Source organism: Mobula hypostoma, chromosome 1 (assembly GCF_963921235.1).
Source record: "Mobula hypostoma chromosome 1, sMobHyp1.1, whole genome shotgun sequence".
In the NCBI taxonomy this organism is placed as follows: Eukaryota; Metazoa; Chordata; class Chondrichthyes; order Myliobatiformes; family Myliobatidae; genus Mobula; species Mobula hypostoma.
The window spans coordinates 68,432,810-68,447,512 of NC_086097.1; the positions used below are offsets into that span (position 1 = coordinate 68,432,810).

At 35.3% G+C, this 14,703-nt stretch overlaps 1 protein-coding gene across 4 annotated transcripts in view; it reads right to left on the bottom strand.

Annotated features, from left to right (window-relative positions):
* Positions 1-14,703, bottom strand: part of LOC134347808 (neuronal PAS domain-containing protein 3) — a 1,099,666-nt gene that overhangs the window by 817,942 nt on the left and 267,021 nt on the right. For all 4 annotated transcript variants that reach the window (XM_063050259.1, XM_063050267.1, XM_063050274.1 and 1 more), the window contains one exon: positions 5,454-5,698. In XM_063050259.1, the coding sequence (XP_062906329.1) occupies positions 5,454-5,698 (245 nt within the window). The remainder of the gene's footprint in view (positions 1-5,453; positions 5,699-14,703) is intronic.

Sequence of the window (14,703 nt, forward strand, 5' to 3'; positions counted from 1 at the left end):
AAATGATATTGGAGCTACACTCATTGAAGTGAGCATTCCGAAAACACACCTGATTTGTCAATTGTAGAAAATTGATCAGATGAAACATTAACTTCAAGATACCCAGCCTCTAACCTGCTCTTGCTGAATTTGTGGTCAATGAAATCTCCTTACACCTTGATGGTGGAGGACTCAACAATGACATTCCAAGGTTCGCTGCTATATAAATCTGCCACTAAAATTTTACTTGAAGCATTTCACTGTATGATCAAAGAATTCTGCATTTCTAATTTTTTGATGGTTTAGGAATATTGAAATTAAGTATATTTATTCACACTAGTCAGGAGTCGATGATATTCATTTTCAGAGTATCCTATTCTAAAGCTTAAAAAAAGTGTATAATTTTTGAACAGAAATCGAGTTAACTATTCTGATGAACCGCATAATCATGAAGTCCTGACTAAATGAACAGTTGGTTAGCAGCTGCTGTCATTTTACATTGCATTAATTCAAATAATAATGTTAACAGCTTTTTTAAATAGAGGCAATTAGCCAAGATGTTTCTTCAGATGTTGGATCAAGTTGGTTCAATTAGCTGGCAATTAGAAAGACCCACTGTAGAATAATTTTCTGAGGACATGCTTTGCAAATATTCACTGTCTTGTTTTCCCATTCATGAAAGTAAAACTAAAATCCTGCAAATAATCTGTTAGAGGTTAAACGGATACTCTCTTAATTATTAACTCTATCACTTTCTGGAGTTGTCAACTTAACAGTGATATTGGCCATTTTGTTGACACAAAATTCTTACAAATCTCTGCACCCATCTAAATGCTTTAGCTGAGTGGTCAAATGACACTTTACGTGTTTCAGCAGATACACCTGGACAGAATGTCACAAGTGCTGCTTGATTTTAAAATGCTACAACGGAACCACAAAGTATTAACAGAAGACTTTCTTGCAGAGTCTTACTACGTCTTGAATACCTATCCTTTAATCACGCGTCACTGCTCACGATCCTTGCACTCATTTAGTCTGAAAGCACACCACCAGTACCAGGAGATAGATAATGAGGCAAAGCAATATGCCTCTGGCAGAGAGTCCTAAGGCTTGGCCTGATAGAAGGTGAGCTGTTATTTAGAAACACTTAAATATATCTGATATTCAAAAGCATTTAGAAAAAGATACCGTGGATATAAATAATAAAAAAACTCCTCAAAAATAATTACAACACCAAAATCAATATAAGACATTAAAATAAAATATCAAAGAAATATCTAAACTTACTTTTTCTTTGAAATCTCCAAGCCAGGAATCAATTCAGATGAATGGGCCATCTTAAGTCATGCCTGGTCTCAATAGCATAAAATTAAAGTGTAGAATTCCTCACTGAAGTTCACTCATTGAAGTTCAGAGTTTTGCAGTCAGTTGCACTAGTGTAAAATTTAAATGACTGAAAATTAATGGTTCTGATCAGACTTGCTAATTCCAGTCAGCAAAGTTCACCTATTGTGTTCTCTCTCTCTTCTGAATTCATTGTTCTCCTCTCCTCCCTGAATGTGTCCTTCATGTTCTTGACCACCTACTTAACCTTTAGGAAACACTGAGGATGACCACGAGAACTCCAGCATAGGGGGAATTGTGTGAGCAGAGCAATGGTTCTTGAGATCTAGGACTCACAAGCAAAATCTGAAGAAGAGGATCACGAAATCAAGGAAAATGAAGAAGAATTCAGGCAATTTGAGATGGAGAGAGGTTGTTGCCAATATGGTATCTGAAATCACTGGAGGGACGCAGAGTTGTGGCAGCATTTTATAAACCTTCCTTCCTTGAATTTACGATTTAGGAACAGGCTACTTGGCACAATAAATTCATACCATTGTTTATGCTGATTAAAACCATCTGTCACCCTCACCTAACTTAGAAAACTGTAATCCCTTCTGCCTCATAATTTTTTTCAGCTTCCCCTTAAATGCATCGATACTATTTATGTTAATTACTCCTGGTGGTGGGAAATTCCACTATCTTCTAGGTAAAGTGGCTTTGCATTTGTTTTTGTTCAAATTTTGATTTTTTGATAAGATAAACATTTCAAAAACCTCTGGTTTATCTCCTCTCCAGAAGAAGAAGCATTCTGTGCTATCCTTTTCTCACTATTACCATCAGGCAGGAGGTACAGAAGCCTGAAGACACACACTCAGCGATTCAGGAACGGCTTCTTCCTCGCTGCCATCCGATTCCTAAATGGACATTGAACCTGTGAACATTACCTCACTTTTTTAATATATATTATTTCTGTTTTTGTACGATTTTTAAATCTATTCAATATACGTATACTGTAATTTATTTATTATTAAAAAAACATTTTCTTCTTCTTCTATATTATGTATTGTATTGAACTGCTGCTGCTAAATTAACAGATTTCACGGCACATGCCGGTGATAATAAACTTGAGTCTGATTCCACTGTGCTGTTTATAACATCTAATAATTTATGTACTTGTTTCTCCTAGATCACTCTATAGCTCCATGCCATAAAGATTGTTATATTCTAAGTAAGAAGTGTTCTCCAGAACTTTTTTTTCACCACTGTTATACATCACAATTAACACTGAAATTCACTTTCTAATTATAGATCTATTTCATCAATATATAAAACTTTGTGGACAAGCTAGCGTACGTTATGAAGATAGGTGAAGGGGTAGGTAGTGTTGAGGAAACAGGGAGTCTGCAGAAGGTCTTAGATTGGGAGAATGAGCAAAGAAATAGCAGATGGAATATAGTGTAGGGAAGTATATGGTCATACATTTTAGTAGAAGAAATAAAGATGTCGTCTACTGTCTAAATGGGGAGGAAATTCAAAAGTTAGGGATGCAAAGGGACTTGGGAGACCTCTTTCAGGATTTCCTCAAAATTAACTTGGAGTATGAGTCAGTGGTAAGGAAGGCAAATGCAATGTCAACATTCATTTCAAGAGGACTAAAATATAAGAGCAAGGATGTTATGCTGATGCATTGCTCAGACCACACTTGGAGTATTGTGAGCAGTTTCGGGCCTTTTATCTAAAAAAAAATGTGCTGGCATTGGAGAGGGATCAGAGGAGGTTCACAAGAAGGATTCCGGGAACGAAAGGGTTAATTTGATGGCTCTGGGCCCGTTGTCACTGAACTTTAGATGAATCTCACTGAAATCTATCAAATATTGAAAGGCCAAGACAGAGTGGATGTGGAGTGGACATTTCCTATAGTGGGAGAGGCTAGGACTAGAGACTACAGCCTCAGAATAGAGGGATATCCATTTAGAACAGAGACGAGGAGGTTTCTTTAACCAGAAGGAATAGAATCTGTGGAATTCATTGCCACAGATGGCTGTGGAGGCCAAGTCATTGGGTTTATCTAGTCTGAGCATCAAAGATTATAGGGAGAAAGCAGGAGAATGGGTCATGAATCATAATAAATCAGCCATGATGAAATGGCAATGTAGATTTGATGGGCCGAATAGCCTAATTTTACTCCTATGTCTTATGGCCTTATAAATTATCAATAACTTGTAATTTGTTGCAGTTCTCAACATTAATTATATTGTTTATAGTTAACTGTTGTTACTGGCAAATCTATGAATTATATATTTTAATCCCGTATTTCATTCTGCTCCTCTGTTGAGCCACCTCCCTACAGTAATGTTAGTCCTGACGAAGGGTCTCGGCCTGAAACGTCGACTGCGCCTCTTCCTATAGATGCTGCCTGGCCTGCTGCGTTCACCAGCAACTTTGATGTGTGTTCCCTACAGTAATGCTCACTTTCTGTCTAAGAGAAAGGAAGCAAGAAGGAAGATGGTAAATCTCATTATTATCCTGTCTATCAGTTCATTTTGTACTCTCAGATAATGCCCTCTTTTCTCATCATTGTAGTTGCTTTTTCTTAATGTAAAGCATATTAACATAAAATTTTTCCACTTCTGGCAATACATCAGAAGTTCACCCAAAACAGATGTATAGTAAAAGTTGGAGTTCAACAATGTGCAACAACTATGTGGGAATGAATAAATGGAAAATATACTATATATGAAAATACATATTGTTAAATGCCATATCATTATGACATACAGCAACATCCATGTTTTAATACAAATATTCCAAAAATAATTAATCTAATTTAATTTTCTCAATGCTTGCACAATTTCCAAATCTTGGCAAGTCTATAACAGATATTTTTGATTATATATTTTGCAAAAGTATAGAAGCAAGTAAATAAAAACATTAAGTTATTTTCTAGATTTCATTTCTAAACATCCGTAAATAAACCACAAACACAAACGCAGTTGGAGTTTTGAGCCATTGATAACAGAAAATAAATGATTAAAACTGCTTGCACAATCCTGTAAGCTCTATTTTCTTTTAAATACCTATGGGGGCGGGGAACAACACATTCATCCCTCTAACTCAGTATTTTGTGGGGTCAAGGTTCACCCCAAAGCCTGTGCACAAAAATAGTCTATGATTTCACAGCAGTATCATATGATTGCCGCATTGTCTAGGATGTAATTTTTCAAACAAGACATCAAACCATCATACTCCCCTTCAGTGGAAATAAAAGAGGGTAATTACATTATTTTGAAGAGCAGGAGTTTAAACTCTGGAATTCAGATCAATATTGACCTTCCATTAATTTTCCAATGGAAATTATCTTATAATTATCACACGATTGTTTTTGAGTTTGTTGTGTGCAAAATGGCTGCTGCCATGTTACAGTACAAGCACTACACTTCAAAAGCACTCATGGCTTGTAATGATATTTAAGATTACCCGAGGTCATGAAAGACACAATTTACATGCAAGTAATCTTTCCTTAAAAATCGTTAATTGCTTGAGGAAACACATCACTATGAATTCATACTAATATGCAGAATGGATGCTGAGTAATATGCTAAATAATCAAATTCAGACAATTTAGATGCAATTGGGAATTTTGCCCAACTATTCAGAAGCAACAGTTAAAACCAGGGGAGATTATCCACACTGAGACTTTGAAGTAGAAACTTCATAAAAACAGTAATAAATGCAACTATTATAAATTATGGTGTTTCTCATTTAAAATCTGACATGATTTCAAATCATATTCTATAAGAACAAATCATGTTCTTACTACTAAAATATTGATGATTCCTTTTTCAAAATCACTCACAATGATTCAATTAGTTCTTCAATTAATTATGACAGGTAAGTGTACATTGAATGAAATGCCTTTGTAAAATTGTAAGGCAGTTTCAGTGCAATTTCTTGATGCAAAATCATTTCCAAGCAATGACCACTGGTTAAAAGATATCCACATGGCATTAACAAAAGATTCCATTAATTTTATATATCATGTTTTTGTTAATAGGATAACTGTCAAATATGTCAAAATCAAACAATAGGTCTGTAGTACAGCAAAGTACGTATCAGTATAGCTGTTCTAATCTGAACTCAAGTCATACCTTTCACAGATGTATTAGGAGGGGGACCCTCCATCCTTAAATTCCAGGGAGGGTCACCTAGGTTCGCAAAGTCCCTCATTTTCAGATAACTAATGGTAAGACGAATTATTGATGCCTTATCTAACTGGCTTGTGATGGCTGCTGGGAGTGGCAGTAGTTTTGCCAATTCGTAGAACTCAAAGTTTTCTTTTCCTCGGCGAGATCGGGCTGCATCTCGAGATTTCTCCTTCCGCAGGGCTTGTAAACTGAGAGAGAAAGATAAACCAAATTCAATGCAATATTAAAAGAGCAAATTTTTTAAAAATTAACAGCATTAAAATTGTTTGTTTATTATTTAAACCAGAAATACAGTTTGATTATTTTAGTATGTCATAAGACATTATCAAATCATTTTTATTGAGAACTATTCTCTAAATACACAAGATTTTCTAGAGGAAACACATTTTTTCAAAAGAGGGAAAATGTGTCATTGATCTACAAAATATAATGCAAATTTAATAGGACACGTAGATTTGAAGCTACAATTTCAGATGCTGCATTTTATAATCTTAGCAAAGGGACAACCTTGATTGGAACTTGTTCCTTTACCACAAATAGGTAGAAAACTTGAATAAACTTCTCATCGATATTTTCAGTTATTTCCTAAAATATTTCAAAATCCTGTTCATTCTGTGGAAAAGGCATGATAAAATAAATTTTAGATTGTATTTAAACATTTAAAAAGGTAAATTCTTTGAAGCATGGCTTTGAAGGAGTAGACAGGTGTGAAAAGAATACAAAAAAGATGTTCCTAATAGTCGTAGTATAATAATGCACTTATTTGTGATTCATCCAACATATTACTGAATCTTTCTGCTCAGCTATAAAATATTCACAATTACATGAAATAATAGTAATTGATTTAATCATTTACATGTTAATTGAAATATTAGAAACTAAAGGACAATTAGCCCTCAAAGTCATTCTTGTTTCACTTTGAATAAATGCATAAACTCAGAATATTGATTGAAACAGGAACTTTAATACATCTTATATTGCTACTCTTCCTGAAAACTAAAGGAAAGTCTTATCTGTATTTTTATATATAGCTATGTTTATGCTCCATAGTTTATCTTTTTTATCTTTTATATCTGATAAAAGAAATAAATTATGCTGAACTTCTCAATGTTATGAAAGTAATTAAATAAAATTGTCTGATCTTATCTACGTAATCCATTTAAACAAAATTTAAATAGTTGTTCGTTTTTTTACTGACATAAAAGCATGACAACTGAAGACTATAAGGTATAAGTAGGGATCTCAAAACTGCACAGAATATTATTCTTTTTAGAACCTTTGATATTTTATTTTCCCATGTAAGAAACATTTGAAATAAAATTCTTTTGAATTCTAAATACAATTTCCAATGAGAAATATTAAGTCAAAATGTCTAATATTATTAATTTATTTTACTCAATTTATAGTTGCGGCCAAAAAAATTATCCTAGAGTTGGTCACTCATAGTATAAGAGATTACAGAGCAGTATAGTGTATACTGAATAAAATTACAGTCTTCAAGTTGTATGTCTTCAGTTATAACAGCTTTATTTGTCTATTATATTAATGTTCAAAGTATAACTAAAAATGAAAAGTAAGAAAGGACAACACCATACTTCGCAAAGAAAAAAAAAGGCACTGAATTCAAGATTGCAAAATCATTTTAAGACTCTTAATGTTCAGACATCATTCAAATGAGCCTTGAAACCTATTGCGACTACTTAATATTCTAACTTTCTTCCTTAAATATTCTCAGAAATAACTTATGGATTAAAAAATAATGAAACTGAGTTCAATAAATTGAAATTCCTTTGAACTGAAGTTAAGTTGTGAGTAATGTCATTTATCTTTGTATATTTATCAAAATAGGATAATAAATACACAAAGTTGACAAAATAAATAACCCAAACAACTATAAGACACATTTGTGAAGAAATACATCATTGGTAGCTTGCGTTAGGGAGCACCTGTATTCCACTTCTGCAATTTGATCCTAATGATTCAATATTTCAGAAATGAAGTAGAACCCATATGCATTACTGTATGTATTTTATTTAGTATACATTTACCAACTGTAAATATTATTATTAATACATTTCATTCATGCAATGTTCCATAATTTAAAAGTTTCTATTTAAAATATTTTTAAATTTTTTATTACTATCATTTTCTGTTTTAGATTATTTGAGTAATGCATCAGAAAAAAAGCATCAATAATATACAAACAATAAACGTTATCCAAGTAAAATGATTGCTAGGAAGCAAAGGGTGACACAAACCAAAATGTAATTTGTTCCAGAAACTCAGCTTGAATTGAGTTGAAAAATTAGAGTTATGAAATGATTTTTGACCTTCATTTTATCCGTGGAGTGAAACATTCTACCACAATAACCAGTTGGATTAACAGTTATTTTGATGCTAATCTCAAAGAAACCATTTGAGCGACTGTAAACTAAACTGCACGAAATATTCTTTGACACTGTCAAGGAGAAAAAAACTTTGACATTCCAGGTTTCTATTTACTTGTTCAAGCAATGGTTGTATATTGAACTTCAGAGAATGAAAAAAAATTATCAATTAAAGTGGTTGAAATGGCTGCAAATTATCATTTAAGAATGGAGTAATTGCTTTCATCAAAGGAAGAATAGCTCACCAGAACACATATGTCACTTTAGATTAGTGTTCTCTCTCTTGAAGCCATGGACGGCACAGCTGATATAAGACTAAATGCCAAGACCAATCAATTGCTTTTGTAGCTCTGCCCTGAGCAGCAGTAAAATAGTCCATTTTCTGGGATCTATGCTTCATTATTGTAAATGGTATCACCTTGGTAACATAATTCCATTCTTCACAAATTCTGTTTTAAGTACATTGTTGCAACAATGCATTTGAAAACAATATTGCTACCAGCTTAACACAAATATTAAATGTAATCAGCTGACAGGCGAGTTTAGATCTAGTCCAGAATTCGTACTCTCACTAATTACTTTCCCATATGCACTAGTTCTTCTAGTTCATTGAATCTTTGAAAATTGCCTCCTTAACCCATTCCCATTAAATGGCAAAGCATTCCAACTTCCCTTTCTGAGGCAGAAGCAGTGTACAGTCGGCCCTCCTTATCCACGGGTTCCGCATGCGCGGATTCAACCAACTGCGGATTGGGAAAACCGGGAAGTTCTCTCTCCAGCACTCATTGTTCGAGCATTTTTTCTTATCATTATTCCCTAAACAATACAGTATAACAACTATTTACATAGCATTTACATTGTATTAGGTATTATAAGTAATCTAGAGATAATTTAAAGTATACGGGAGGATGTGCGTACCTTATATGCAAATACTACGCCATTTTATATAATGGACTTGAGCATCCACATTTTTTGATATCCGTGGGGGGTCCTGGAACCAAGCCCCGGTGGATAAGGAGGGTCGACTGCAAATGGAATTCAGTATGCATAATCCTCAAAGTACATTCGGGAAAGCTCTTTATCTCAATGTACAGCACACCTGACAAGACTGATGAGAGTACTTAGTTGTAGTGAAGAAGCCTTGGTAGGTGAAGGGATACACATAAGAAAACATTTTGATAACTGATTATTATTCAATTAGATTCAAGTTAATTATAAAACAAAACCAAAATAGGCCAAGGGTTAAAATTTACTATACAGATAAGCAAAAGAGGACTAGAAATAATAACATAGGGGTAAATCAACATCAGAGCAATGGGAAATCTTCACAGTCAAACAGCCCGGAAAATGGCATTTTAGTTCACTATATGCATACTGACCATTAAAATCATTAGGAGCATTATACTAATCCAGTTTTGAGTTGTAGAGCTATACAGCAGCATAGTGGTTTTAGTGCCAGCAATCCGGGTTCACTTTCTGCTTTTGCCTGCAAGGAGTTTGTACGTTCTCGCCATGACCACATGAGTTTCCTCAGGGTGCTTTGGTTTCCTCCCACATACCAACAACATATGGTTTAGTAAGTCGTGGATATTCTATGTTGGCTACAGAAGCATGGTGACACTTGTGGATGCCCCCAACACATCCTCCGACGTCATTGATCATTGATGCAGATGACACATTTCACTGTACGCTTCAATGTTTCGATGCACATGAGACAAACAAAGCTCATCTTTAATCTTGATCTCTTTAATCAATCAGCTTGAAAACTACGCCCTTCGGTACAACAGATCCTTGACAGCTAAGTTGCCGAACTGAACTCGTCCCATTTTCCTTCTTTCAGCCGACTTCCCTCTGTACCTTTCCTATTCACATACCTATTCAAATGTATTTTAAATGTTCAATTGTACCAGCCTCTGCCACTTCCACTGGTATCCCACTCCATATAGACTACTCACTGTGTGAAAAAATGGTCCTTCAGCAGCATTTTAAATCTTTCCCCTCTCACTTTAAATCTATGCCCTATAGTTTTTGGACTCTGTTACCACATGGAAGATTCTATGGCTACTCACATTATTAATGTCTCTCATGATTTTATAAACCTCAGTTATGTCACTACTCAGCTTCCTGCAGTCCAAAGAAGAATAAGACCATCAGACCGTAAGATATAGGAGCAGAATTAGGCCATTTGCCCATTGAGTCCGCTCCACCATCTCATCACGGCAGATCCAATTTTCCTCTCAGTACCAAACTCCCGCCTTCTCCCTGTATCCCTTCATGCCCTGACCAGTCAAGTATCTATCAAGCTCTGCCTTAAATATACATAAAGACATGGCCTACATGGCTGTGGCAAAGAATTCCACAGATTCACCACTCTCTGGCTAAAGAAATTCCTCGTCATCTCCATTCTAAAAGAACACCGCTTTATTCTGAGGCTGTGTCCTATGGTTCATAGACCATAAGACATAGGTGCAGAATTAGGCCATTCAGCCCATCAAGTCTGCTCCATCATTCTACCATGGCTGATTCCGGATCCCACTCAACTCCATACACCAGCCTTCTCGCCATATCCTTTGATGCCCAGACCAATCAGGAAACTATCAACTTTCCCCTTAAATATGCCCATGGACTTGTCCTGCACTGCAGTCTGTGGCAGAGCATTTCACAGATTCACTACTCTCTGGCTAAAATATTCCGCCTTACCTCTGTTCTAAAAGGTCTGCACTCAATTTTAAGGCTGTGCATCCAGTTCTGGATTCCTCTACCAAAGGAAACATCCTCTCCATATCCACCCTATCTAGTCCTTTCAACATTCGGTAGGTTTCAATGATATCCCCACACCTTCTTCAAAATTCCAGTGAGTACAGACCCAAAGGTGTCAAACACTCCTCATATGTTAACCCCTTCATTCCCAGAATCATTTTCGTGAACCTTCTCTGGACTCTCTCCAATGACAATACCTCCTTTCTGAGATATGAGTCCCAAAACTGTTGACAATTCCCCAAGTGCAACCTGACTAGTGTCTTATAAACCCTCAGCATTATCTCCTTGCTTTTACATTTATTCCCCTTGAAATAAATGCCAACATTGCATTTGCCTTCTTTACCACAGACACAACCCATAAATTAACCTTCTAGGATGTTTGAAGCTTCTCCCCATTTAGATAATAGTCCGCGCTATTGTTCCTTCCACCAAAATGCATCATCATACATTTCCCAACACTGAATTCTATCTGCCACTTTTTTGCCCATTCTTCCAATTTGTCTAAGTCCAGCTGCAATTGCATTGCTTCCTCAGCACTACCTACCCTCCACCTATCTTTGTATCATCTACAAACTTTGCCACAAAGCCTTCAATTCCATTATCTAAATCAATGGCAAACAATGTGAAAAGCAGCAGTCTCAATACTGACTATTGTGGAACACCACTAGTCAGCGGTAGCCAATCAGAAAAGGCCCCTATAAATCCTGGAATCATTTTCATGAACCTTCTTTGAACCCTCTCCAATTTCAGCACATCCTTTCTTCAATATAGGGCCCAAAACTGCTCACAATATTCCAAGTGAGGCCTCACCGTGCTTTACAAAGTCTCAACATTACATCATTGCTTTTATATTCTAGTCCTCCTGAAATGAATGCTAACCTGACCACATTTGCCTTCCTGACCACAGACTCAACCTGCAAATTAACCTTTAGGGAATCCTTCACAAGGACTCCCAAGTCCCTCTACACCTCAGTTTTCTTTGATTTTCTTTCTATTTAGAAAACAGTCTACCCTTTCATTTCTTCTACGAAAGTGCATGACTGTAACTTCTCAACACTATATTCCATCTGCCATTTCTTTGCTCATTCTCCTAATCTGTCAAAGTCCTTCTGTGGTCTCTCTACTTCCTCAAATCTACATGCCTCTCTCCCTATCTTTACAGAATCTGCAAACTTTGCAACAAAACTATCAATTCCATTATCCAAATCATTGGCATATAACATAAAACAAATCAGTCCCAACACAGACCTCCGTGCCAACCAGAAAAGGCTCCCTTTATTTCCACTTTCTTCCTCCTGCCAATCAGCTATTGCTTTATCCATGCTAGAATCTTTCCTGTAATACAATGGGCTTGTCATAATGCAATAGCCTATCTAGCTTCTCCTTATATCTCAAACCTTCACCAGAGATTCACCAGAAATTAATGCGGCTACAAAACGGATATGTTCCCAATAAGGAAAAAAGATAGGATTCGCAAATATGGAACATCTTATTTTTGAGGAGCATATGGGACAGAGGAAGGGTAAAATGGAAACTTATACCAAGAACTTAGTACAGCACTACAGAAATTTTAAAAGAATGTGGCATGTGCAGTGGTTAAATTTAAAAAGAAAACAGGGTGGCAAATATATCCTTGAAAGAAAATAATTACAGGAAGTCTAAGTATGTTCTGTAGATAAATAAACAGAAGGAGAACACTGGAAAGAGTAAATCATTTAAAGATCAAAATGGTAACCTGAGTGCTAGGGTATTTGTTATGCACGTGATTCTAATTAATATTTTGTGACACTTTACCAAATTCAGTAATAATGGAAACATTGAAGAATTAGAACATGAAATATTGAATAAGAAAGCAGTGTGAGAAAGGAAATGGAAAGGGATTTCATATCTTTAAAAGTAGGAAAATTGCCAGACCTGGATAACAGTATCTGATACTGTGAAAAGAGGTAATGGAGGAAATAGCAGAAGCTGACAATCATTTTCAAATCCTCTGTGGCTGCAAGCACGTTGAAAAAGGACAGCAAGATTGCTAATATAGTACAGATAATTCAAAAGGATTTGGGAATTGACTGATTAAACACGAGTCAGCCTAACCTCCAAAGTGGAAAAACAGGAAGAAAACAATTAAACTATGTGAAGATACAAATAGACTAAGATAAAAACAGAAAATGCTGGAAATACTCAGCAGATCAAGCCGTATGCCTGGTAAGGGAAACCAAAATAACATTTCAGTTTGAAGACCCTTGGTTAGAACTGAGAAGGAGACAAAAAACAGTTTGTAAAACTGCAAGGAGAGTGGTTGTGTGAGGAAATGTCTCTGTTAGGGTAAAATCAGTGTGACTTTGGAGATGAAGGTTTTCTGATCAATAAGAGAACAGGAAAATTTAAAGAGTAGGAAAAATAAACAAAATTGTAGGAGTAACAATGCAGAGCAGAAGGCATACCCAGTCGGTCAGAAGGGAAAAATTTCACAAAAAGGGGAAAAGAATTAACAAACAAATACTATATCAGAGAGCAGAAAGTCAGGCAGTTTAGATATTTCACAAAGCAAGCAAGATGCTTGCCTGTTTTGGTTGAACTTAAAAACTGGAAGGTCATGATGGAATTATTTAGAACCCTATTTCAACACAATAACTGGAGTTCCACACAGAGATTATGTGAGACTTTGCTAGAATGAACAATTTGGAACTAGATCCTTTAGACAACAGATCAAAAACAAGAGGCCACATAGTTAAGGTATTTTACCAAAGGACTGTTGTCCAATTGAGAAATAGTTTCATCCTCTTCCAAACTATAGAGAATGCAAAAGGCTGAAAACACAACCACCAGACTCAGGGTCAAATTCTATCCTTCTAGTATAAGACTATTAAACAGACCTCTTGTATGATAGAATGGACTATTTACCTCACAGCCTACCTTGTCATGGCCTGCACTTACTGTTGCATGCACTACACTTGTTCGGTAACTGTAAAACTACATCCTTCATTTTGTTGGCGTTTCTCTTCTGTACTAACTAAATAAACTGATGGGTTGAAATTATTAGTACGGATAACATGCAAAACAAAGGTTTTCACTGTACCTTGGTACATGTAACAAAATAATAATTACTATAATAATAATAATAACAACAACAAATAGCAACTATTATTATCAAAATAAAACAAGCCATTTTCCAGGGTGACTGTTTAAGCCCACTATGGTTTTGTCTAGCTTTAGATCTTTAATTTACTGAATCGGATGAAAATAGGGTAGGAAAGCAGAGACAACCAAACAAAACACACCTTGACACACACACCTTCCGTACATGTATGATTTGAAATCTTATGCTCATTCATCAGTAAAGCTAAAACAATTAATTCAAACAGTACAACTATATTTGAAAGATATAAACATGAAATTTGGATTAGCTAAATGAAGAACATTAAACATAAAGAAAGGTGTAATAGAGCTAGTAGAATATATAGCAAAGCAGCAGGATACAACTGATGGTTGAAAATGAAACATATAAGTATTTGTGATATTAACAAGCAAACAAAATAGATCATAGTGTCATAAAGGGAAACTTTTGACAGAATTAAGAAAATCTGCCAAACAGAGCTCAATAGAAATATATAACGAAGGCAGAAAACACTTGCGCTATATCTATATTAACATATTATTTTGGCATAATACCTTAGTCTGAAACTAATGTGGAAAATTTACAAAAACAAATAAGAAATGAAATGACAAATTTTAGAAAGCACTACGTACGCTCAAACATAATTAGATTAACACCACCTAGGACTGAAGGAGAAAGGAATAACAGATATAAAAAAATTCACATAACAGTCAGATAAAACTTCTAAGGATATATTTTCATCAATGAAAATAGGATTCAGCACTCCATGCGAGCATATGTAATTCTGATAAGAACTAAACTTAAATAAAACCACAACCCAGAAAAATGATGAAATGATCACTACAGAAGAAAAAGTTAACCAATGGAACAGCATGACCCTCTGTGGAAGACAATCCCACAATCTGAAAAGACTAGATGTTGACAAGGA